General features: G+C 54.8%; 8 protein-coding genes across 8 annotated transcripts; 4 read left to right on the top strand and 4 right to left on the bottom strand.

Annotated features, from left to right (window-relative positions):
• Nucleotides 1-122: 122 nt before the first annotated feature.
• On the top strand, nt 123-2,314 carry MRS44_003043 (uncharacterized protein; the record flags this gene model as incomplete). The annotated part of the gene is made up of 2 exons (XM_065623062.1): nt 123-1,473; nt 1,683-2,314. The coding sequence occupies 2 exons, from the start codon at nt 123-125 to the stop codon at nt 2,312-2,314; spliced, it is 1,983 nt and encodes a 660-aa protein (XP_065479134.1).
• Nucleotides 2,315-4,017: 1,703 nt separating this feature from the next.
• MRS44_003042 (uncharacterized protein) lies at nt 4,018-4,368 on the bottom strand (the record flags this gene model as incomplete). The annotated part of the gene is made up of 1 exon (XM_065623061.1): nt 4,018-4,368. The coding sequence occupies one exon, from the start codon at nt 4,366-4,368 to the stop codon at nt 4,018-4,020; it is 351 nt and encodes a 116-aa protein (XP_065479133.1).
• Nucleotides 4,369-7,797: 3,429 nt separating this feature from the next.
• Nucleotides 7,798-10,075, top strand: MRS44_003041 (uncharacterized protein; the record flags this gene model as incomplete). Its single annotated transcript, XM_046268298.2, has 5 exons — nt 7,798-7,839; nt 7,998-8,077; nt 8,391-8,766; nt 8,891-9,505; nt 9,698-10,075. The coding sequence occupies 5 exons, from the start codon at nt 7,798-7,800 to the stop codon at nt 10,073-10,075; spliced, it is 1,491 nt and encodes a 496-aa protein (XP_046137155.2).
• Nucleotides 10,076-11,390: 1,315 nt separating this feature from the next.
• MRS44_003040 (uncharacterized protein) lies at nt 11,391-12,870 on the bottom strand (the record flags this gene model as incomplete). The annotated part of the gene is made up of 2 exons (XM_046268299.2): nt 11,391-12,059; nt 12,109-12,870. 2 exons carry the CDS (start codon nt 12,868-12,870, stop codon nt 11,391-11,393), a joined length of 1,431 nt encoding a protein of 476 aa, XP_046137154.2.
• Nucleotides 12,871-14,860: 1,990 nt separating this feature from the next.
• On the top strand, nt 14,861-15,637 carry MRS44_003039 (uncharacterized protein; the record flags this gene model as incomplete). The annotated part of the gene is made up of 1 exon (XM_065623060.1): nt 14,861-15,637. One exon carries the CDS (start codon nt 14,861-14,863, stop codon nt 15,635-15,637), a length of 777 nt encoding a protein of 258 aa, XP_065479132.1.
• A 219-nt stretch (nt 15,638-15,856) lies between these two features.
• MRS44_003038 (uncharacterized protein) lies at nt 15,857-17,530 on the bottom strand (the record flags this gene model as incomplete). The annotated part of the gene is made up of 2 exons (XM_046275274.2): nt 15,857-17,007; nt 17,068-17,530. The coding sequence occupies 2 exons, from the start codon at nt 17,528-17,530 to the stop codon at nt 15,857-15,859; spliced, it is 1,614 nt and encodes a 537-aa protein (XP_046137153.2).
• Nucleotides 17,531-19,557: 2,027 nt separating this feature from the next.
• On the top strand, nt 19,558-20,474 carry MRS44_003037 (uncharacterized protein; the record flags this gene model as incomplete). The annotated part of the gene is made up of 2 exons (XM_065623059.1): nt 19,558-19,847; nt 19,904-20,474. 2 exons carry the CDS (start codon nt 19,558-19,560, stop codon nt 20,472-20,474), a joined length of 861 nt encoding a protein of 286 aa, XP_065479131.1.
• Nucleotides 20,475-20,776: 302 nt separating this feature from the next.
• MRS44_003036 (40S ribosomal protein uS13) lies at nt 20,777-21,459 on the bottom strand (the record flags this gene model as incomplete). Its single annotated transcript, XM_046275273.2, has 3 exons — nt 20,777-21,077; nt 21,141-21,271; nt 21,421-21,459. 3 exons carry the CDS (start codon nt 21,457-21,459, stop codon nt 20,777-20,779), a joined length of 471 nt encoding a protein of 156 aa, XP_046137151.1.
• Nucleotides 21,460-21,918: the final 459 nt, after the last annotated feature.

The raw sequence follows: 21,918 nt of genomic DNA, 5'->3' as shown, positions 1-21,918 counted from the left end.
TCCCAATTTACCCTTCTCTTTCGCCTTGAGGGGAATATGGCTCCGTGACAAGTAATCACCGAGCTTTGCCCACTCTAATCTCCAATTCTTCTCCCTTCGACGAGCTGGAGTAGGTACTCATGATGCTACCTCTCTGCAGCTTGGGCGCCAGCGCGCCAGCTCGATTCTCACGTGCTACCCCGACTTCCTTGTTGCGATGCCTGGGGGCGACAGCTCAAATACGCGTCCTCTCCCCCACCTCGAGGACCGTAGCCACTGCGGCAACGTCGGCAGCTTCGCAGGAGAGACTCCCTGAAACACCCTCTTCGACACCAAATCCGGAGCTCTTGCAACCCCGGCGTCGCCGCATCAGCGAGGCAAGGCCCTTCTCCGACTTCCTGACCGACACCTTCCACCGGCAGCATGACTATCTCCGCATATCTGTTACAGAGCGATGTAATCTGCGATGCGTCTACTGCATGCCTGAGGAGGGTGTGCCGCTCTCGCCGAACCGGGAGCTTCTGACCACGCCCGAGATCGTTCTCCTATCGTCCGTCTTTGTATCCCAGGGGGTCACAAAGATCCGCCTGACGGGAGGAGAGCCGACGGTCCGGCGAGATATCCTACCTCTGATGCGCCAGATCGGAGAGCTGCGACGGCACGGACTGGAGGAAATCTGCATCACGACCAACGGCATCTCGCTGTATCGAAAGCTCGATAGCATGATCGAGAGCGGGCTGACTGGTGTCAACCTCAGCCTCGACACTCTCGACCCTTGGCAATTCCAGATCATGACACGGAGGAAGGGCTTCGACGCAGTGCAGAAGAGCATTGACCGTATCCTGGAGCTTAACAAGCTCGGTGCCGGTATCAAGCTCAAGATCAACTGCGTCGTCATGAGAGGCGTCAACGATAGGGAGGTGCTCCCTTTTGTGGACTTGACCGAGGAGAAAGACATTGAAGTCCGCTTCATCGAGTACATGCCGTTTGACGGCAACAAATGGAGCAAGAACAAGATGTTTAGCTACTCGGAGATGCTGGATCTTATCAGGACAAAGTATCCAACCCTGCAAAAGGTCCAAGACCACAGGAACGACACGAGCAAGACATGGCACATACCCGGGTTCGCTGGCCGCATCGGCTTCATCACAAGCATGACGCATAACTTTTGCGGAACCTGCAACCGACTGCGCATCACGGGCGACGGCAACCTCAAGGTCTGCCTGTTTGGCAACGCCGAGGTGTCGCTGCGGGACATACTCCGCAAGTCCAACGGCGGCGAGCCCATCGACGAGCAGGCGTTTGAAGCCATGAAGCAGATCGAGATGGACCGCCGGAGGGACCTGGCGGCGTCGAACCAGACACCCCTCGGCCTGGCGCCCAACGAGATGGAGCTGCTCGAGGTCATTGGCGCTGCCGTCAAGAGGAAGAAGGCCAAGCACGCGGGAATCGGTGAGCTGGAGCACATGAAGAACAGGCCCATGATCTTGATAGGTGGGTAACGGCACTTTTCATGCCCATCTCTTGCTCACTTGCCGGTAATCTTGATATGGATGTATGGGATCAATCTGTTAGTATTTGCTCTGAGATTGTTCGCGGGGCAACTATCTTAGGGGCGTTGAGGGGGTTTCTTGTCATGAAGTTTACTGGGCCTGGATATCATACCCTCATGATGATGTATATGCTGAATGAAGTTGTTGTAGATGCCATGAAGCCTTCTCTATCTCGCACCATGCCGCCTCGGATTCAATCCCTGCTACGTGATGGCATATTCACCCCCAGAGGCCCCTCGACAGTTCACCGACGACGACTCTTTTCCCAGACTCGTCATTTTCAGAAGGACGAGGACGATCCCCCAAGGCCGAAGCTGACCCACGTCTCCGACTCGGGAGCAGCGCGGATGGTGTCGATATCAGACAAGAGCGTGACATCACGCATCGCCAAAGCCGTCTGCACCGTCCGATTCTCAACCAAGACGGCCGTCTCGCTCATCAGGGACAACCAGATGCGCAAGGGGGACGTCCTCGGGGTGGCGCGTGTCGCGGGCATCATGGCCTCGAAGCGGACGCCCGATCTGATCCCTCTGTGCCACCCGATCGCCCTCTCCAAGGCCGTCGTTGATCTCGACGTCAGGGGTGACGACAGGGTCGAGATCGCTGCCACGGTCACGTGCGAGGGGAGGACCGGTGTGGAGATGGAGGCCCTGACGGCGGCGTCTACGGCGGCCTTGACCGTTTATGATATGTGCAAGGCGGTCGACAAGGGCATGGTGATTGAGGGGCTGAGGGTTGTGCTCAAGGACGGCGGGAAGAGCGGGAGGTGGGAGATGGAGTGAGGGATTCAGAGCAGCGACGTCAATATGGAGTAGCATCAACATCATCAACAACAACAATAACAACACTGCGATACTACAACAACCTGCCCTTGCAGAACCACCCTGTCTCGAATTAAACAGGCTGATGAGACTTGCAGGGCCCATGAGCTATTGGCTTGATCTGATAGTCCTATCTGTAGTCTCAGATCCAGGCTCAGGTGGCTGAGGGACTGAGAGATGTGAAAACGTGAAGGCTGGAAGCAGGTCTAGGCCATATCCCACAACAGACTAACTAGCCAAACGACACCAACGCATAGCTGGGACAATGGTCTTGTTCTCTCGCGAGAAAAGAAAAGCAATGAGTGGAAGGTGGAGTTTAGTCGGTCATGTTAGATCCTATCGTTTTAGCCACAGCGCAGGAGACCCTCTTTTGATCACCTCTCATCTGCGTCTGGCCCTGTACAATCAGAGATTAGATGCAGCGGAAATCGCGAGATGAATCAAACGACGGCCGCGGAAGCTTCTGCAATACGACAAGAGGCGAGAAAAAGCAACCATGGACAGCCGAGACATGTCAGGGTCCTGTCTGTCCTTGTGTCAACAACACCGGGTCGGGTGCAGACTCGTGGCCTACGGAGCCGCCCGGCCGCCCCCCGGACGTGACTCCCGATCGAAGGCGGGGGAGGAGTGAGCGTGAGGGCTCGGAGCCGTTCAAGTCCGAGAGGCGCTGACCGATGAGATCCGTCTATGGACAGCACAGCGAAGGTGATGGTGGTCGTGACCTGTGGCACATGACCCGCGTGAGCCGCTGGAGATGAACACCTCCTGGGGAAACAGAAAAGGCGGTGGAGGATACATGCGACAATTCATGCAGGCAGGAAGTCCAGTTTTGCTGCATTTCGAATGTGTAATTAATGACTTGCTGATGTTGCTGCAAGTTCATCCTCTTGCCCTCCAAAGCCAAAGCTGCGATTGGGTAGATGCTGCATCGACATGACCCATCTTAACGCTTAATGCCTCAGGCATAAAGAGGCATTCTCCTGGGCGTTTCTCAAGCTTCCACTCAGAAGCCCTGTCAGGTCTGAAGAAGGTGTGCATGTGTGTCACAACCAATAAGAACCCGATGATAAGGATCCTGGGGAGCCGCAAAGCTGCATGGAGGTGTTGAAGGTGGACTTCCGATACAGGTAAAGTGCAGCCTCCACTTGGGAGTCTTGGCGGCTCTCTCCCTCACAAGTTGAAAACGAACATGAACATGGGCTTGGAACTCGCTGAGGAGCCTCGAGTTGGGATCCTGGTGCCTGTCGCCTCCCGGTCTAGAGTTCTCGACTGGAAATCTCGGGGCTTTCTCGCTGGGGCGCGAGCTGAGAAGGAGGCCAACATGGTGATGCCCCAGATGAGGGGCGACTAGCAAGTTTGGACCCAGATGATCCTAGCCAGGTCGCGTGTCAGCCAGTCGTGATGCTGGTATTTGCTGTCGTTCGCATTGCGGATGCCAATCGTGTAAGCCAAGAGGCTCCAGAGACCTTGACCAAGGGACCTCATGATGGGGCGAGCGATTCTTTAGCCTGTGTCCCTGGGTCAGTTGTTGCGTCAAGTCGACCGGGAATACTTGCCCAGTTGTAATTGCCAGCCTCGTCCACCAGGCACGCGTCTCATTCATCTGAACACCTGCTTTGTGGCGCTTGATGGCTTGCACACGGTCGCGGCTGGAGTCGGCATCTTCAACGGTCACGGGTGGATTCGTCTGTAACCTCGAATTTGCCATCACCAGGCAGGCCAGGCTCCTGCTCGCTCGCTCGCTTCGCTTCCTGGTCTGGCAATCGTCTTGTCTGACGCGCAGCATCCGATGTTGCCTTGGCCGATGCTGTACGACATCTGAGAGCTGGCTGGGCATGTGGTACGGGCATCCACCTCCGCATTGTCCGTGAATCTGACCTCTCACTTCTCACCTTGGGAATCCTCACCTGCTCGCGACCTGGTGCTTGCAAGAACAGAACACTCCGGCGGCTCCTGACCTGAGCTCTAGGTACGAGCTTACGTCGTCCCGTCCTGTGGCTCGTAGCTTGGGCCATTTTGGCCTGGACCCTGAATTTCTGATGCTGTGATGCAAGATGCAAACGCCCGTCTCCATCGAACCATGTAACGCCCGACGATCCTATCATCTCGAACGCGTCGATCGGGTCTCTGGACGCTGTCGATCAGGCCGAGCCCTTCCACTGGGACCGCATCCCGCGCAGCTTGTCTGGCCTCTGAAGGTCTGAGGCCAACCCACACAACGTTGGATCTGCAAACAAAGAGTCGGTGACGGACTTGACGGACTAACGCGGCGGCTATTGGTCGATTGAGCTTGGAGGAAACGCCGCCGGTGCCACTCCCCACGGCAACAGAGGAGGCCCTCGGCGACGCCACGACTTTGAGTTCCCGGAGATGGAGAAAACGTGGCTGTGGCGAAGAAAGCAGGAAATAGCGTCCCACAAAACCTCGGGAGCGCCTAGTTCAAGACGCTGCATCGGCTCCGCTGAGCAAGGACCATCAGCGGAGCGCCCTGCGGTAAGAGGAAACCAGTTCAGGTCCAGTGGGCCGTCAGGTTGGACTTTCTGTGTCTCCATCTCCCACTGCCCAGTGATACCATCCCGTAACAGTCTTTCTTGTGGAGAGGCCAAGGGGTACAGGCCAAGATGCAACGTTTAGGTGGCGGGTAAATTGAACCCTTCTCCAGACCTAAGAGCTTCTAATAATTCGAGAAGCCCGCCGTAGCAGGCAAAAGTGCCCGAGGGGCAGCGATGAAGCGCCGAGGGGCCGCGGCTCGTTGTTCTTCAGAAGTCGGAGCAGGTGCCCGACAATGATTGCCAAGACGGGCAACCAGCCCGGCCGGGTGAAGGCTGCAGAGGACAGGTCGACGGCGGCAATCAAGATTCAAGCACTGGAATGAACGACGAGAGTTTGACGTTGGCGGTGGCGCCTCGAAACTTATTCCCGAAACCGAGCCGAAGCGCAGCCCAGCTCAACGCAGCAGTCGTGATCTCTTCTGCCTGACTCCGTGTTATCGCCATTCTAACGCACGTAGTACTTGTCAGATTCGGCGGATGCCGTCCTGTCTCAAGCACCTCCAGCAAAAGGGTTTTTCCCGTGCCAAGCCGCCAGCCAACAAGAAGTTCCGGATATCACAGAAAGCCGCCCGAAGAGCAAGACCGTACCGGCCGAGGGACTCGGACTAAGGCGGGCCTGGCATTGGGGCGGAGTGAGACGTGAGGCCTGCGAAATTGAGACCAGACCTGAGACTTGACTGGGAAGGTGAACGGTCACGAGACCAGGGCGCCACGACGGGTGCAGCGGCGTGACAGGGATGAGAGATGGGTTCGGACGTTCTGGGGTTCTGGAAGAAAGCGAAGACAGGGAATCTTTGCTGGGTCCAACAACAGATCCCGGGCCGGTCAGTGGGTTTCATGGAGCTTGTCTCTTTTGCCAACTCCTCTCCTTCTCCATGATAGCTCGCCGCCCCCCGGCTAGATTACTCGCTCGGGATGTTGACTGCCCCCTGGCCAAATGAAGCTCGTTGGCGATCCTCTGAATCCTGCCCATGTGGAGCAATCTTAAAGTGTGAGTGGGGATCCACGAGTGGATATGGTGGGAGGGTTACCAGCGGGACAGGACCGTCCAACCAGAGGCGACCTGTAGACGATGAAGCAGGTGAAGGCAACGAGAGAGTTGCAGTGAGCGGGTTGGGTTTACTAGAGAATCAACTAGTCATGTTGAGTGAGGCCAAGCCCAGCGGATAGTGTCTGTGTGAAAGGTTAAAAACGGTATTGAGGAGGGTCGGGATGGCAGCCGGTGTTGTGCAGCACCACATGTTTGCAAGTGTAATAAGTGAGCTGTCTCTTTGTTCACTGTCGCTCTTGACGGAACGAAGAGAGGAGACGATCATGGTGGAAGTTGGTGTTCTAGTGAGGGAGATCATGACGAAAGTGATGCCATGGCCCCGACAGAATTCAGACATAGATCGCGATGGGCAGGCACCACAACACGATCGGATCGGAGAAATTGGAGATACATACGGGGGTCAACTCAGCTCAGGCATGAACTCATGCCCATGTCCTGTGCTGTGCACAGGCAATCATGACATGGTAAGCGCGACTTTGTGCTGCGCGTATCCGTATGGTGTTGTCGTGTTGGACATGGCCGGGTAGTTCTGGCAAATCAAGGTAGAGGAGGGGCCACCGATATAGGACACTCTCCTCCGTCATTGACAGGGGTATCAACACGGCGGGAAGACTTCCCTTACTTGACAATGACGATGAAAATTTGAAGGTTGAGATGAAGTGGGAAGGGTGCGTGGCATTGCAGTTGATACAACATCGGATAGGTAAGCAGGCGTCTACCTTATCCAGACCGACCTTGAGATGATGAGTTACTGACGGCAGGACCCGTCAGGCTGCACTTGCCAAATCGCTCATCTATCCCACTATTGGTCCTCCCCTCTTTCCCTACAACGTAGTAGCTCGGTTACTCTATCCTCTATCGTGCATCTCGACAACTCGAGTTGAAATTCTCACTCCTCTTGCAGCATCACCACCTTACGGAAACAGTAGACAGCGAAAGGGAGGCCGCAATTCCTTCTGTCTCTTTCTTTCTCTTTTTCTTTCTCTTTCTCTTTTTCTTTCTCTTTCTCTTTCTCTCGGACAAGCCGGCCACTAACTCCTTCTTCGTCGCTCTGGCCGTCACGAGTTTCTATGTGTCGCGAGACGGCGGTGCAGCATCTCCGCTGCCGGCCTAGAACCAGAGCGCACACAGCAAAACAACGAGCGGGAGACACAACGGACCAACGCTCGCTAGGGTGAGCCAGTGTCAAGCCAGCTGCCCAATCAATCAACATACATCCTTCAGTGCCCAATCCTTGAACCCTGTATTGCGCTTTCGCTACTAAGCGGGACCACCGCCTGGGTTTAAAAGCGCGCTTGTCCAATTGCCGCCCTACGATAGTCAGCCCCGCGGGCCGCACAAGTCTTGGCCACATCTCGTTGCTTGGGGAGGAGAGGGGACTTGGGGGACTGGTTTCCCTCGTGCAGAGAGCCACAGAGCGAAACACCCCTGACCGCTTGAAGCCTCCCACTCCCACACTCGCACCCAGCAGTGGGCATTTTGGTGGTCGGGCACGGCTTTTGCGCAACGCAGCACCGTTTGGGAGGTCAGAACCCAGGGTCGTGCAGATGTGATTCCGAGGAGCCTGCCTGACTCGAGCGGACCGCGCTTCGCCGAGACCGCTCCGTCTTTGGGCCCTGAGAGATGATCGAGGTATCCGACTTGCGTATGCGACGCAACACACATAGGTACGGACTTGACAACAACCGGCATCCAACACGATGCAGCATCGGCATCGGCATTTTTGCCATCGCCATCCATCCATCGTTGGTCGTGTCCAAAATTGTCCATGTCCCCGCTGAGCTGGGTGGATGGATGGATTGCTTGCTTTGCCGGTCTAGGACCGCGCATCAACTCTCGGCATGTTCCTCGTCGTGTCCATCACAATTCGAGCTAAACCGACAGTGAGTGCTCGTTGTGACATCTCATTGCAACGTACGTAAACGCCGACCAGACAGGGGAACATGTCCTCGATCGGCCATCCCATCGGATTGGATCTGTCTCCATCGGACCCGGTGGTTGTCCAACCAGGGCAATGGGATAGAAAACAACTCATCCACAGTTGTGCACTGGTATCGAGCAGCGGTTCTGTTTATCTCTCAAGACCCTTATCCCCATCCGGATGCTTAGGGATTTGGCTCGGTACGAGAAACCCTGAATTACATCACGGGCGGAAATCTTGAGCGCCATCCATGTCGATTAGTTACGGGATTCTGCACCGCACCCATGACATGTCTTGGTTGAAAGCGACAACAAGAAAGACAAGGCCAATCTGACACCACAAGGGGGAGAGAGGTCAGCAGGGGGGGTCTCGAGCAGGTGCTGAGACAGTCCCGAGCGCGACAGGCAGAGGACGGACACAACGGACAGAGGCCAGGCCAGGTCAGGGCGGACCCCAGTCGCAAGCAAAAAGGCACTAACAAGGGACGACGAGGACTTGGGCTCTAAGGCCAAGCCACCTCTACGACAGTGACCGACTTCCGCCCAAGCCCAAGCACGAGCGATGGGATGGGTCCTCTCCACCGCCTCCATCCAAGAGGGCACATCCCGGTCTCGCGCTAAAAGTTAGGATCCCCAGTCAGTTCTGCTGCGACTCTCCGGAATACTTGCAGACGGTGTCGAGGTACGTACCGCTCACCCCGGTCTCCATCCCCCATCCCATCTCCATTCCCAGCTCCGGCACCGTCTTTGCATCCCTCCCCCCATCCCTCCCACGCGACGGCGACGCCCGCGCCCAAGATCTGCTCCCTCCTTGGCTGGTTTGGTTTAAACTCTGGCTTGGCCCGCCCTTCATTCTTCCCTCACCCTCTGTTCGAGCCACAGTACAAAGAGTACGCAGTACATCTGCCATCCATCAAAGAAAGGCTCATCATATATCCCCTCTCCGCCACTCGACTCCCCACCCCTACTTGCTTACCGACCTCATCCGTTCCTCCAGACGACCTACAATAACAGAGCCTCCCCCCGAACGGCAGCTTGTTTCCTCGTCTGTCTACTGCGACCAACCACATCATCGTCGATACAACATCCACCACAAGCCGGCACTACACCTTCCTCATTCGATCCTCGACATCAACCGCCATAATGGCTGCCGACCTCATCATGCCCACTATCCCGGGCGACCAGCAATCCCGCCATTTCTTCCCTCAGCAGCGCTCTCAGCACAACCAGTCGTATCAAATCTCAGTCGGCCCTCAGATTTCGCCCATCAACACACACGAATCTACAAGCCCCGACTCCATTTCGTCAAACCCCGCCTCGCCGAGAGCTTATCAACAAGCGCGTCAAGTCCGCCCCATGTACATGCCTGCAGCTCTCCGTCCCAACCTGTTTCCTTCCAAGGCTCAGAACAAGTCTATGGATGATGCCGCTTCCGCTTCGAGCACCGAGTCCGATACCACATTGCGACGCACCAATAGCAGCATCATGAACCTCCCTGGCATGTCTGTTTTTGGCAACCGACTTTCCCGCGTCTCTACCGGCGACAGCACCCGAAGCAGCCTTGACGGCGACTTCGATCTCGAAATGTTTCCCGAGGTGACGGCCCTGCCCAGCCGGAAACACTGGAAGGTGAGTTCTGCCATCCGCGAGTTGTTACGCGGCATCCCTCGCACAGCATCCCCCTTGAGGCGCCACTGTCTCAAGTGAATTCAACGCTCCCGTCTTGTGCGACACCAAGCCTGTGTCTCACTTCCCCGGACGCCCATAACTTGCTTCAATTCCGATTTCGTACTCGGACTGGGCTAACATGCACCCCTTCAGCCCGACTCTCAATCCTCTGTCTGCGACGATCCGACTTGCAAGCGCACATTCAGCTACTTTACTCGCCGCCACCACTGCCGAAAGTGTGGCAACATCTTCTGCGACTTTCACTCAACCTTTGCTGCTCCTCTCGACCAGGACGCCAAGTTCAACCCTCGGGCTCCCGTTGCCCGTACCTGCCGTCACTGCTTCGAGGAGTTTAAGAACTGGTACAGCCGCAACAGCAGCCGAGCTTCCAGTGCCGCGTCCTCGGATGCCCCCAACCCCGTCAAGTCCACTCCCATTGCCGCCGGCGGACAGGGTGATACCCTCGAGCTTCCTCGAGGACCTGAGGTTGCTGCCAGTGTACCTAGGGATTGGAACTGGAGCACCTTCTAAGGAACACGCAACCCCGACACACATACGGAATAGCTAGCCATCGAGAGATGGAGTGCCCTTGGCTGGACTGCGGTCTACAAAGCCTCCGATCACACTCGAACGCACCACCACATTCACCCACTACCCTAACATTACCACTACCCCTGCCCCGAATGGCAGAATGAGATACCCGAAGCCCGTCAGCTTCACGAAGCCATGACAGAACGACGATAGATTGATAGAAATCACACGACGAGCAACTCAGTCCCCAGTCAAAACCCGCCAATCACCCCATCCTCCCGCCCGCCCTTTGGGTGCTCTCCCAATCACCCCACACACACAATCACCGCACCCCTGAGTGCCTGGGGACGGCCCGTCGGCCGTTCTTTAGGCCTTGTTTTCTCTGGCGCGTCCCTGTTTCTGCTCAGTTGCCCTTTTTTTTTTAATTGCTATTATTCAAAGCGAGGCGTCTTGGAAAGCACGGTCATCCGACCTGCTGTTTTGCGGTTTTTGTTTCCGGAATTCCATTTCCGAGCCTCAGGCGATGCATGAGCCTTGTTATTGGCGACTGGTCCTCCTGTGAGCAAGAGGGAATGCCTGACTTTGCATAGTCACATAATGATTTGTTTTTTCTGGATGGCGTCAAAGGCAAGGGTCTGCACAAGCAGCAGTTATAGATGAGCGAGGATAGGATACTGACTTGCATGCCACGCGTGGCACACACACTTTGGAGGGAATTGACGATGTTGATGAGCCTAGATAGTCACTTGGCCTCCTTCGGCTGGACTTTTGTCATTGCGACTAGTAGTTAATCATCACATTCCCCAAACTTAGTTCATCACCAGCATGTGCTTTGTGACGTGAATGTCGAGGATCCAGGCAGTTCTGAGAATAACCGGCATGGCAAGGCAGTATCACCTTGTGCGTGGTTACACATTTACCCATTCTCGAGCATATTCCATACATTTTGAGATGTATATCAGAACCTAGTCTATATGAGCCAGGTGTAGTCGTTCAAGAGACATGGCAATCTGGAGCAAGTCTTTCCATGTGAGACTGGTCCAAGGGTTGGAGATCTATATATGAGAGGAAACCGGTGAACATGGGATATAACGCTCTTCTCTCTTCTCTTCTCTCTTCTCTTCTCTCTTTTTACCGTAAATCCTGTAACGCTCATAAATAAACACAAACATCCACGCTTTTTCCATCTATACGCTAGGAAAACAGGCCGAGAGAGCACGTCGTACCCATCCAAAAGGGCATTCCAAGCCCGTCATTTTCTTTCCCCGCGTTCCATCATATCATGGCTTATTCGCTATCCCGTAGAATAACACCTTTAAGCCTTTCTTCGAGACTTGCCATTGGACTTCTTGGGAGTTGAAGCCCGCGAGGCCTCATCAGAAGAGCCGTTGACCATGCTCTCGCCATTGTAGATCTCCTTCTCGATGCCCTTGGCAGCGTCCCAGCCAGCCTTCTCGGCGAGGGCGACGTTGGCATTCACATCAGGGGCAGCGCCCTTCCGAGAGATCTTGCCCGCAGCGTTGCTGCGCTTGACATAGCTGGCAATGAAAAAGCTGACGAACAGGTACGTCAGAGGGGCGAGGTACAACACATTGAGCCAGATGGCAAAGGTCTCGCCGGTGGTGGTGACGCAAGGCTGGGTGATGTACCGAGTCTCGGTGGTCACGGTGCTGTGGGCACCGGCAGCTTGGGAGACGATGGGCTCACCGCCAGCAGCCTCAGCGGCTCCCCAGATAAATTGCCTAAGCGACTCGATGGCGCTAGCAGCAACAGTCTCGAGAGTCGAGTCGGCCGAAGTAGCAGCAGCCGCATCGCCGGTTGTCTGCGTGCGAGTGATGGTGATGGGAACCGTGTAAGAGACGAAGGAGTGAGCCATGGCGTAAGAGGCGCCAACAAGGAACTGAGTGATTTGCATCGAGGTGAGAGTGCGTTTGATGGGAGTAGGGACCCGAATCGAGAAAGCAGTCAGAGTGTAGTAGAAGTACTAGAACCAAGTTAGTTTATGAGTTTGAGCATTGCGAGAGACAACGTACCATCAGAGAATGAATGAACGAGTTAACCAGGACAAACATCCAGATGGGAGCAGACATATAGCGCATGCCAGCCCACATGCACATCATAGCACCGGCATGGTGATAGGTTTGCAGAGTAGAGCTGAGCTTTCCCTTGGCGAGGATGATGAAGGTGTCGAGGACCTCGTAGAACTTGCTAAGATAGAAGATCCAGCCATAGTAAGCCAAGCCCTCGTTCCAGAGACGACCCGCCTCTGTGCCACTGGGAAGGCCATTGACGATGGGGGCATGCTCAGAGATAGTAACAAATGTGCTCGAGGTCTCGTTGTAGTAGACAGAGTTTCCAAGACCCTGAGAGCCGTGAAGGCGGCAGAAGCTGTCAGCGGTACCGGCAAGACCCTGAGGACCCATTGGGTTCAGGATGCTCCTCCTCATGCCACCGAGCATGCCCCAGAAAGTCCATGCCGAGTAGACGGCGAGAAAGACATTGTGGAGGACGACAAAGACGTGGAAGGGACCGGTCTTGCTGATTGCCCAGGGCTTCTTGCCGTGAGACTTGTTGTAGATGTTGAGGCTCTTGACAGTGACGGCGTAGAGGGTAGCAATGGTCAAGGGGACCTTGGCGTCGAGAGCAGCTGTGTAGATGTGCCCAGGGATGTTGAATGGGCGCAGGATGGATGTGGCAACGTCGACAGGAGGGATTGGGGCCGGCGCGTTTGTGGGAGGAAAGCTGAAGAGGCTGGAATCGGGCGCCGAACCCAGCAGGTAAAGATGCTCGGCCATGGTGACGGTTGATGTGGTTCTGGTGGTTTTGGTAGGTAGGCGAGAGTAATGAATTCGGCCGTCTGGTCGTCAATTGACGTCGTTGGACTGCTGAACAGCTCCTGGTAGGCAATGCCTTCAGAAGAGGTAGCCAAGCTGTTCAAGGAAGGCCTGTGGCTTTTCCAGGACGACTATGCGTCGTGACCAAGATGATGTCACTCCCGTTTAGTCTCTGAAATGTTGAGACGTGTTGAGGATATGTTGCTTCGACGTCCTAATAGCCAACTTCGTGGGGTAATGTTGTTGGCGGAACGTGAAGGACAAGTGACGAGGATGGGGAAAAGAGTAACAAGAGGAGCAAAAAGCGAAGTGGTTTGGTTATAACACGACCCAACAAAAGAAGTCGACACCAACGACAGAGGGTCCGTGACACTCGAGGCAAGAGAAGAGGGCGAGGGATGAGAACAAGTTCAACGAGGAAAGTCGAGGACACGAGGACGAGGCCGATTTTCTTCTTTTAAAGATCAAGAAAGAAGACCTCTTTTTTTTAAAGAACCCCTGCTCAAGAGCCGGGGGTGGGAATGGAAGGGTCTAGGAAAAGGAAAAAGGGACCTTGCCTTGTCGTTAGAGGCCCTGGGCAAGAAAAAGAACATGGGCAAAGCTCGCACCTGCCGGTGTCGCCTTGCACCCGCTGCTGGCCGCGCACAAGCAAGCCAAGGTAGGAGGTACCCAGGGTGTTCCGGTGCTTGCCTGCTCTTTTGGGCCTATCAAAGCCGTGTTTTTAGAGGGGATAGCGCCTGCCTGTCAACTGCCTGAGCTGTACGGAGTAGGAACGAGTGAGTGATGGAAGGCGTGGGGTAAAAAGATCTGGATCAGCTGGGATAAATTGTCTCATGCCTGGTTTTGTAGTCGTCATGATGGCAAATAGGTTGGGGACTTTTTTTTTATCTATTCCCTGTTTTTAAGCTGATAAGACGCTTGTAAACATTGCGCTGCGCTACATGAGCCAGTACGAAACTCGTTTTTACTCTCTGTTATGTTTCTCGATAATATCATAAAATTCATGGAATATCTACGACGTGCCTGATATTGGTGCGTGGCACAAGACCGAGCTCCGTGGTGGTGATGATTGTGGGTGTGTGGGGTTCGCAGGCAAGGCAAGGGGACCCTGGAGGGCTACCATTGAACCGCGGCTCGCACTCAGCTTCAGCTCTGGCCTGGAACCCGTCAACTGATTTTCCAGAACATGTCCGATTAATTGGTTCTCGGCCTGACGTCTACCGATTGATAATGGGGGTTCTCTTCCTTCTGTCCACTCCGACACCGGTCTTCGACTTACCCTTCTGTATGCCCTCACCAAAATACCTGCTCCGCCCGTCCTGGATGGACCCGCCCCGAAGGTGTTGGATATCGACCGGGACCTCGCGGGCACGCACGCGGGGATGCGCCCCAAATCTGTGAACAAGGTGCGGCTGTCCGTCCGGCGGCCACACAGAGGCGCGCACACACACAGCATGGCATCTCGCAGCCAATTTTTGTTGGGGAGGCGCTAATGCAATGTCCGTTGTGGAACCCCTCGACTAGAAAGAAACTTGTCTCGTCTCTCGGTAGTCGTGTGAATCCGGTAGAGGAGGAAAAAAGTGTTGTCGTCTTTGAAAGACAGTCGAGACTATCACAATAGAAACACCAAGAACAAGGATTCAATGTTCCACGCGCATGTGCTGATTGTGTATGTGCCGCAATCGCAACGCTCAGACCAGACGTCAGCCGCATCACGCTCTGATTGATAATGGCGAGCTTCGTGGTGCAACTTTCTCCACGACTTTACTTACTCTGGTTCCTCGTAGCTGTGAATGTGAGTGTGCGTGCTCTGTAGTTTGTTCCAACGTCAATGCGATCCCTGCCTCACCTCCATCACTACCTAGTTGGAATCACATGCGTCTCGCAAGGCCCTGTCCCCTTTTTTTTCTTTCTAGATCTCACGTTCCTCGCTTCTCTTAGACACGGAGGGATGCTTCTGCAACGTTCTGCGCTCGCAAAAAGGGCCAGGACTTCTTCTCTTCTCCCTCTGTCTCTCCGCCGAGCCGCGGCTCTCACCGGCCCCTCCCCTCCCAAAGATCCTCAACAAATCTACAATTCCTTGCCATTGCCTCTCGGCCGCGCATCTTCTCCTCTTCCCGGCGCCTCCTCCGCCTCCCAAGATCCAGTCCCGGGCCTGCACCGTGCCCTGACCAGTTTCGTACCCGGTGGATCTGCTCCATCCGATGGGACGTCTTTATCCAATACGTTCAAGTTACCCGCACAAGGCACAGCCAAGCCCACGCGACCTGGGCCTGAACAAGGTGTGGTGTTTGACAACCAGAGGTCTACAGTACCTTGCCTTACCGGCATCCCGCCCATCCACCACCCACCTCCCGCCGTCCCTCGGCACGGTAGCTTCCTTCCTAAACGGGAAAGCCCTCACTCAATTCAGCTTCTAGCACGAATTGCCTACCCAGGACCAAAAATCCTCATTTTCGAGCCTGACCCGATTGCTCGTGTGGCCGCCTTTTGCCATTTTGACAGCACTCACAGAAAAACAGGCCATGTTCCGTGCATCTCACCTTCCTTTCACCTCGTACCCTCCACCTGCCGCCGTTCGGCCGAGAGTGGAGACCTGAACCACCGTCGGACTTCGAAACGGCTTCTCTTACACTCCGATTCCGTTTCGGCCGCTCCCTACATCATCCGTACACATGCTTCCGTCAAGGATCCTGTCAACCGATGGCATGCAATGACTTCACTCTAATCAAAATAACGGGTGACTTCTCTGATATGTCGTTTCGTAATGTACGTGTTAAATTCATGTCTGTATCTGATAATCGGCCAAATAGCCGCCGTTCCTAGTACCGAATGCCCACTTCTCGCGTGTAATCCAAATCATGCCCTAGCAATCTCTCGCGCAGTGTACATCTAAGCACTCAAGTAGTAATATTAAGTTCAAGCTTCTCAACAACTCAGGCCCAGTTTAGAACCACTCTCCGCCGAGCCAGCGGTTGAAGAAGTCAGAAGACGCCTCAGGCTGGTCCATGGGGACCATGTGGCCGGCGCCGTAGATCTGCATAAAGGTAAAGTTGCCGCTCGTCTTGACCTTGCCGTACTCCTTGCCGTCGACCTTAAGGTTCTTGATATCGGCATTCTTGAAGTCCTTGTGGCCGGGCCACTCGAGCTTGTTGGTCCAGGCCTGGTTGCCCAGCCAGTTGCAGATGAAGTCGGCGTCACCGGCATAGATAAGAACGGGGATCTTCTCAAGAACGTTGGGGACAACCTGGTGGTAAGGTTGCATCCAGTCACCAGCAAAGAGGAAGTTTCGGTTGATGTCCATGTTGCAGCTGTCGTAGCTGCTGACCTCGGCGCCGAGAGCGTCCTGAACGTCCTGGCGGTTGAGGTACTCGGCGATGTAGCCCAGACCAGAGTAGCACAGGTTGGAGCTATCCTCACAGTTGCCTCGGATATCATAGACGTTGCGGCCAGTTCGCTGGTAGGGACCCATCATGGCGTTGTTGCAGTAGATGCTGGCAGGCACGCAAGACCAGGCGCTGCCGGACTCGTAGCAGCCCTTGATCAGAGACTGGCAGCGAGGCAGAGCGTTGTCCATGGACTGGCACTCGCTCTCACTGAGGACAGAGGGGTAGCCACCCTCACCACAGGCCATAGGGCGGTAGTATTCGTACTGGGTGTAGCCATCGGTGAGACCGTTGCCAATCAGAACACTCTTCAGGTTGATGTTGCGATCCTCGTGGGAGAGAATCTCGTTGGCAAAGACAGGGATGTAGTGACCGGCATAAGACTCTCCAGCAATGTGGAAGTCCTGCTTAGCATACTCAGGGAACTGGTGGAAGAAGAGGGTAAGAAGGGCATAAATGTCCTTGCCGGCGGCGACAGTGTTGCTCACGGAGCCGCCACTGTACGAGTAACCGACGTTGACGGGCTGGTCGAGGAAGATGACGGAAGCGTTGTTGTTCCAAGACCAAGGGTTGTTGACAATCTCAATCTTCTTGTTGATGGAGGCAGGGCCGAGCTCGAGGAAGAGGCCGGTCAGCGATGAGCAGCCGGGGCCGCCGTTGAGCCAGAGGACGACAGGGTCGTTTTCGGGGTCATTGCGCGACTCGAAGAACCCTTGGAAAAGTTAGCGCGAGATTCACGTGTGATTGGGTTACTGGGGGTTGGAAAGCTTACAGTAGAAGAGGTGCTTGTCCTGCTCCTCGTCATCAAGGTAACCACTGTACTGCCTGACCTTGTCAACACCGAGCTTGGAAGGGTCGACCTTCTTGGCACGGAGGTTGTAGTTGTCAAGTCTTCCGCCGACCTTGCGGTGCTTCTCGTTGTTCTTGTCGACCCAGATGGCCTGGACGTCGGCGCCCTTGACGACGTGATCCCAGTGGTTGTCGGGGCGGCGGTTGGCCTTCTTGGGCTTGGTGCCGAGAACCTGCTTCTTGAAGGCCTCGACAGCGTCGGGGGCGAGCATAGAGACCTCCTCCCAGACGGCCTTGGCCTCGGCAGTGATCTCCTCACCAAAGTTCATCCATGACTTCAGATCGAGATCAATGGCGGGCTTCTTCAAGTCGCCAAGGATCTTCTGGTCGAGGGCGACGGCCGACGACGCAGCGCCCAGGACGAGGGCGGAGGTGGACAAACGCATGGTTTGTTTTGGGGGATGGACTCAGTGACACGAGACCCTACTTGATGATGACGATGACGGGTGGAGGGAGTTGTGGTGATGAGATAGATGATGGAGATGTTGAAAGATGGAAGAGGTTGGAAGAGCGAGCGAGAGGAACGAGCATAATAACATGGGCAAGCTCCGACAGTCTGAGACACCAGAGCAACCTGCAGGTGACCCAATCACCCCGCGCAGCGGCTATGCTTCCCTAGCGGCAGGGGCCATTCCAGGCAGGACTGTTGCCCGAGTGGGGAAAGCGGACAACTCAGGACCCACTCTGCTGATAACGTGACTCGAGTGCGCTATCTGAGGCTGGTGGTGACCTTGATGAATCGTCGATGCGCGCGCACCTCTACGGGCCTTGTTCTCGGGCTTGGAAGATATTAATCGCCTTCTTCGTCCTTGTAGATGAGAGCATCGTTCTTTCTATCCAGTCCTGCAAGTCATTGTTTCACAGCATCTCGGCGGTTGCGGCTTGTCAAGTCAGACATCCAGCCGGTACCGGCTACATGACGTAAGTGCTGATACGCAGCCTCAGGCACGCTGATAATGCACGCACTAAGCACGCGGCGCGGGCCAAGGGGCGACTAGGATCTCGGAGTTCGCCTTGGCTGGGTGAGATATTGAGTTCGTCACTGACTCTGTATGGGAAAGCAGTTTCAAACAGGGTTTTCTCAGTATTGAATCGTACCGAATTGTCTTTTCATGTTGTTCGACATCGCAAGGGGACTCTAGTTCTAGCCCTGGGCTCGTTGGCTGCTCTAGCACAGTTAGACGCCTCTCGCTAAGAGCAACAGCTTGACTTGCCGCGTTGAGGTCGATAGGTCGTGATTAGGATCGGATCATGCGGATTGTATGCCGAATGGCTGGGCAAGGCTGCGAAGCCACGGTGTACCGCTAACAAGCTACCCCAACTCCAGTACGGTAGAGGTGCATGTCGATGCGACACGTCAACGCTTGGTTGGCCTTCGTAATGACCATGGGTTCGGTTTCACTTTGCCTCATTGGGAGAGCTACACTTGTTGCATGTGCATTGCGACAGCTAAGCTGCCTACAACACTCCTATGGTTTCATCCGACACCCCATGCTGACCAAAGCTTTCAATCCATGGATCGCATACGAGTCTCAGAAGAGGATCCTGTACCTTGCGTAGCCGATGTTGCCAGGCTAAGGCGGTATGCATCTCCAGATAGGTAGCCACCAGTGTTAGGAACCTTCAGTTATTCACCATTGAGTCTAAACACGGCAAGCAAGAAACTCTGGGACACGATGTTGCTGTGCTTTCTGCTGGGTTTCTCTACATTCTCTCCCATATCTTCATCCAGCCTTTTAACCAAGAGAACGGTTCCACAGCCACTCAACTTCTATTCATAGGTAGGTTGTTGTCGAGAATGGGGCAGACTTGCGGTATGGAGAACATGCAGACCGGGGTACACCGACAAGTAGCCAATCTCACATGCAAACAGCCAGTCAAGTACAATTCTACCTACTACTCGAGTCCTAGCTGAAGGAACATGAACTACATTATTCCAAGGCCAGACAGTAGAGCATCGTAAAGATGTATATGTTCGAACTCTCTTTCGAGGTCAAGCCTACAATTTGCTCGCCCTCGGTTCAGTTCTGACCAGGCATCCACGACAAATGCGAAAGCCTAAAAGTTGAGCATTGTCAGCACATCTCAATCTTCTGAGAAACAGTCAAAACAGCCACTGAATTATAAGTCGACTCATAGCAACCAAATTGGATATTGCTGATGTGACTCAGTATGACAAGAAAAGCCCAGGCTTTCGCCTGATGCGGGGCGTGACGCAGCAAGAAATCCTGTCTGTGCCTTGATGGCGGGGTCAAGCAGAAAAAAAGTCAGTTCAACCAACCCATTTATAAAACTTGCAACTCGTCCAACGTCCCAAGCCATTTTATGCAGCGTCCGGCACCTTGTCTTGCCTTTTTTACACTTTATCGCATGTTCCTTTCCATCTGAATACTATACATACGCCCCGCCCACCATGTCTCGCCAGATCAACCAGCCCTCGAACCAGATCAAGCTCACCAACGTCTCGCTCGTGCGCCTCAAGAAGGGCAAGAAGCGCTTCGAGCTCGCCTGCTACAAGAACAAGGTCCTCGAGTGGCGCTCCGGTATCGAGACGGACCTCGACAATGTCCTGCAGATCCCAAACGTCTTCCTCAACGTGTCCAAGGGCCAGACGGCGCCCCGCGAGGACCTCGACAAGGCCTTTGGCAAGGGCAAGGCCACCGACGACATCATCCTCGAGATTCTGAAAAGGGAGAGATGCAGGTCGGCGAGAAGGAGAGAGCCGCTCAGCTAGAGCGTGTCCACAATGAGGTCATCAGCATCGTCGCCAGCAAGCTGGTCGACCCCCGGACGAAGCGCGTCTACACGTCGGGCATGATTGAGAAAGCCCTCGACATGCTGAGCTCCCAGGCGCATACCTCGACCCCCGACAAGAGCGCCACCGGCACGCCTGCGACGGGTGACGACGGCGAGGCCAAGCCCCGGCCAAAGGAGCACCACTGGACCGGCGTCAGTACAACAAAGAGCGCAAAGAGTCAGGCTTTGGATGCCATGAAAGCCCTCATTTCTCATCAGCCTATTCCCGTTGCCAGAGCACGCATGAGACTACGAATTGCATGCACCACCAACGTCCTCAAGCAAGCCGTCAAGGGGCCCAAGGGAGGCAACAAGGACGAGGACGGCGAGCAAAAGGCCATCGGTACAGTCAAGGACAAGATCCTAAGCTACGTCGAGCAAGTAGAGAGCCAGGATGTCATGGGCTCCGAATGGGAAGTAGTAGGCTTCGTCGAGCCAGGAGCCTTCAAGGCCCTGTCCGACTTTATCGGAAACGAGACAAAGGGGCAGGGACGGGTAGAGGTTTTGGATATGGCCGTCACACACGAGGATTAAATAGAGGTGAAAGAAGAAACCAGTGATACCCTTTTGCTCCTGCAATATGTACCCCTTCCGTGGCAAGACGCCTTTTTTTTTGTCGTGGACTTCGTTTGACCATAAATATCACAATGTGCCAGAAGCAACCCTTCCACGTCTTTCCTTGAGAACATTTTTACTTGAATGCTTTTGATTCGTGACTCTGACCTAGAGTACAGCCCTAGCTGCGCATGCCGGAAAGCAATCCCCTCAAAATGCTCAGAAAGATGGAGAAACCAGCCGTCACGCCTGTCCACCCGTAACCAACACCGATAATATCTTTAACCACCCTTCTTCTTGGAGACACCGACGGTCCGGCCACGGCGACCAGTGGTCTTGGTGTGCTGACCACGGACACGGAGACCCCAGTAGTGTCGGAGACCGCGGTGGGCGCGGATCTTCTTGAGGCGCTCGAGATCCTCACGGAGCTTGGAGTCGACACCGTTGGCAAGAATGTGAGAGTCCTTGCCATCGACGATATCGCGCTGTCGGTTCAGGAACCACGAGGGGATCTTGTACTGGGTGGGGTTCTGGATGATGGTGACGATTCGCTCGAGCTCCTCAGAGGTGAGCTCACCAGCACTGTGAGGCATCGTTAGTCTGCATGTTCTCCTCTCGCTTGCGTGTGTGTGTGGATGGTCGTACCGCTTGTTCAGATCGACATCGGCCTTCTTGCAGACCAAGTTGGAGTATCGGCGGCCGACACCCTTGATCTTGGTCAAGGCGTACATAACCTTCTGCTTTCCGTCGACATTGGTGTTGAGAAGACGGAGAATCTACCCATTGTCAGCATCGTGTCAAATTCTTCCCGTCGTGATCGATTTCGGTGCAAAATGAGCGTCCGGCCATGGCGCGAGCGCAGGCGCGCGCGGCGACGTTGTCGATTTCGAAGATGCAGTGCTGGAGAGGGAGAGGTATGACTTACGAACTGGAAGTTCGACTTCTCTCCCGAGACGAGCGACATGATGGGCAACTATGTCGGTCGTTGCCGTTGCTCGTTGAGTTCGATGATCGGGTGTGGAAAGATAGAAGAGTAGGAAGCCCTCGCTTATGGGGGTCGAGAAATTCACACTTGTGGGGACCGTGCTAGGGCAAGAACGCACAACTTGCTGTTGTTATGTGCACGTGAAAGATCACGCGCCCACACAGTGTTCTCTGTTTTTCTCAATGCACTGTATTTCTGCCTTAGACGAGAGGCTCACAACGGTTTCAGTAGTCACGTGATTCTTTGCTTGAGCGAGCCAGCCACCCAGCACATTTACAATCCTCAAGAGACCCGTAAAGATATGATCGTCGTGGTTCTGTTATAATTGCTCATCATTATCGACACCGCACAAGACATCGAAAACATCAGCTCTTCATGCTGTTGATATTGGAATCGCAGCCCGTCTCAGCAGCAAGACTGTGGGTCTTTACACAGTGC

The sequence above is a fragment of the Fusarium solani genome, assembly GCF_023522795.1.
Source record: "Fusarium solani strain SB1 chromosome Unknown bctg00000001, whole genome shotgun sequence".
NCBI classification, from domain to species: Eukaryota; Fungi; Ascomycota; class Sordariomycetes; order Hypocreales; family Nectriaceae; genus Fusarium; species Fusarium solani.
The sequence above is the reverse complement of the archived record's forward strand: the minus strand, read 5'-3'. Positions and strand labels throughout refer to the sequence as shown.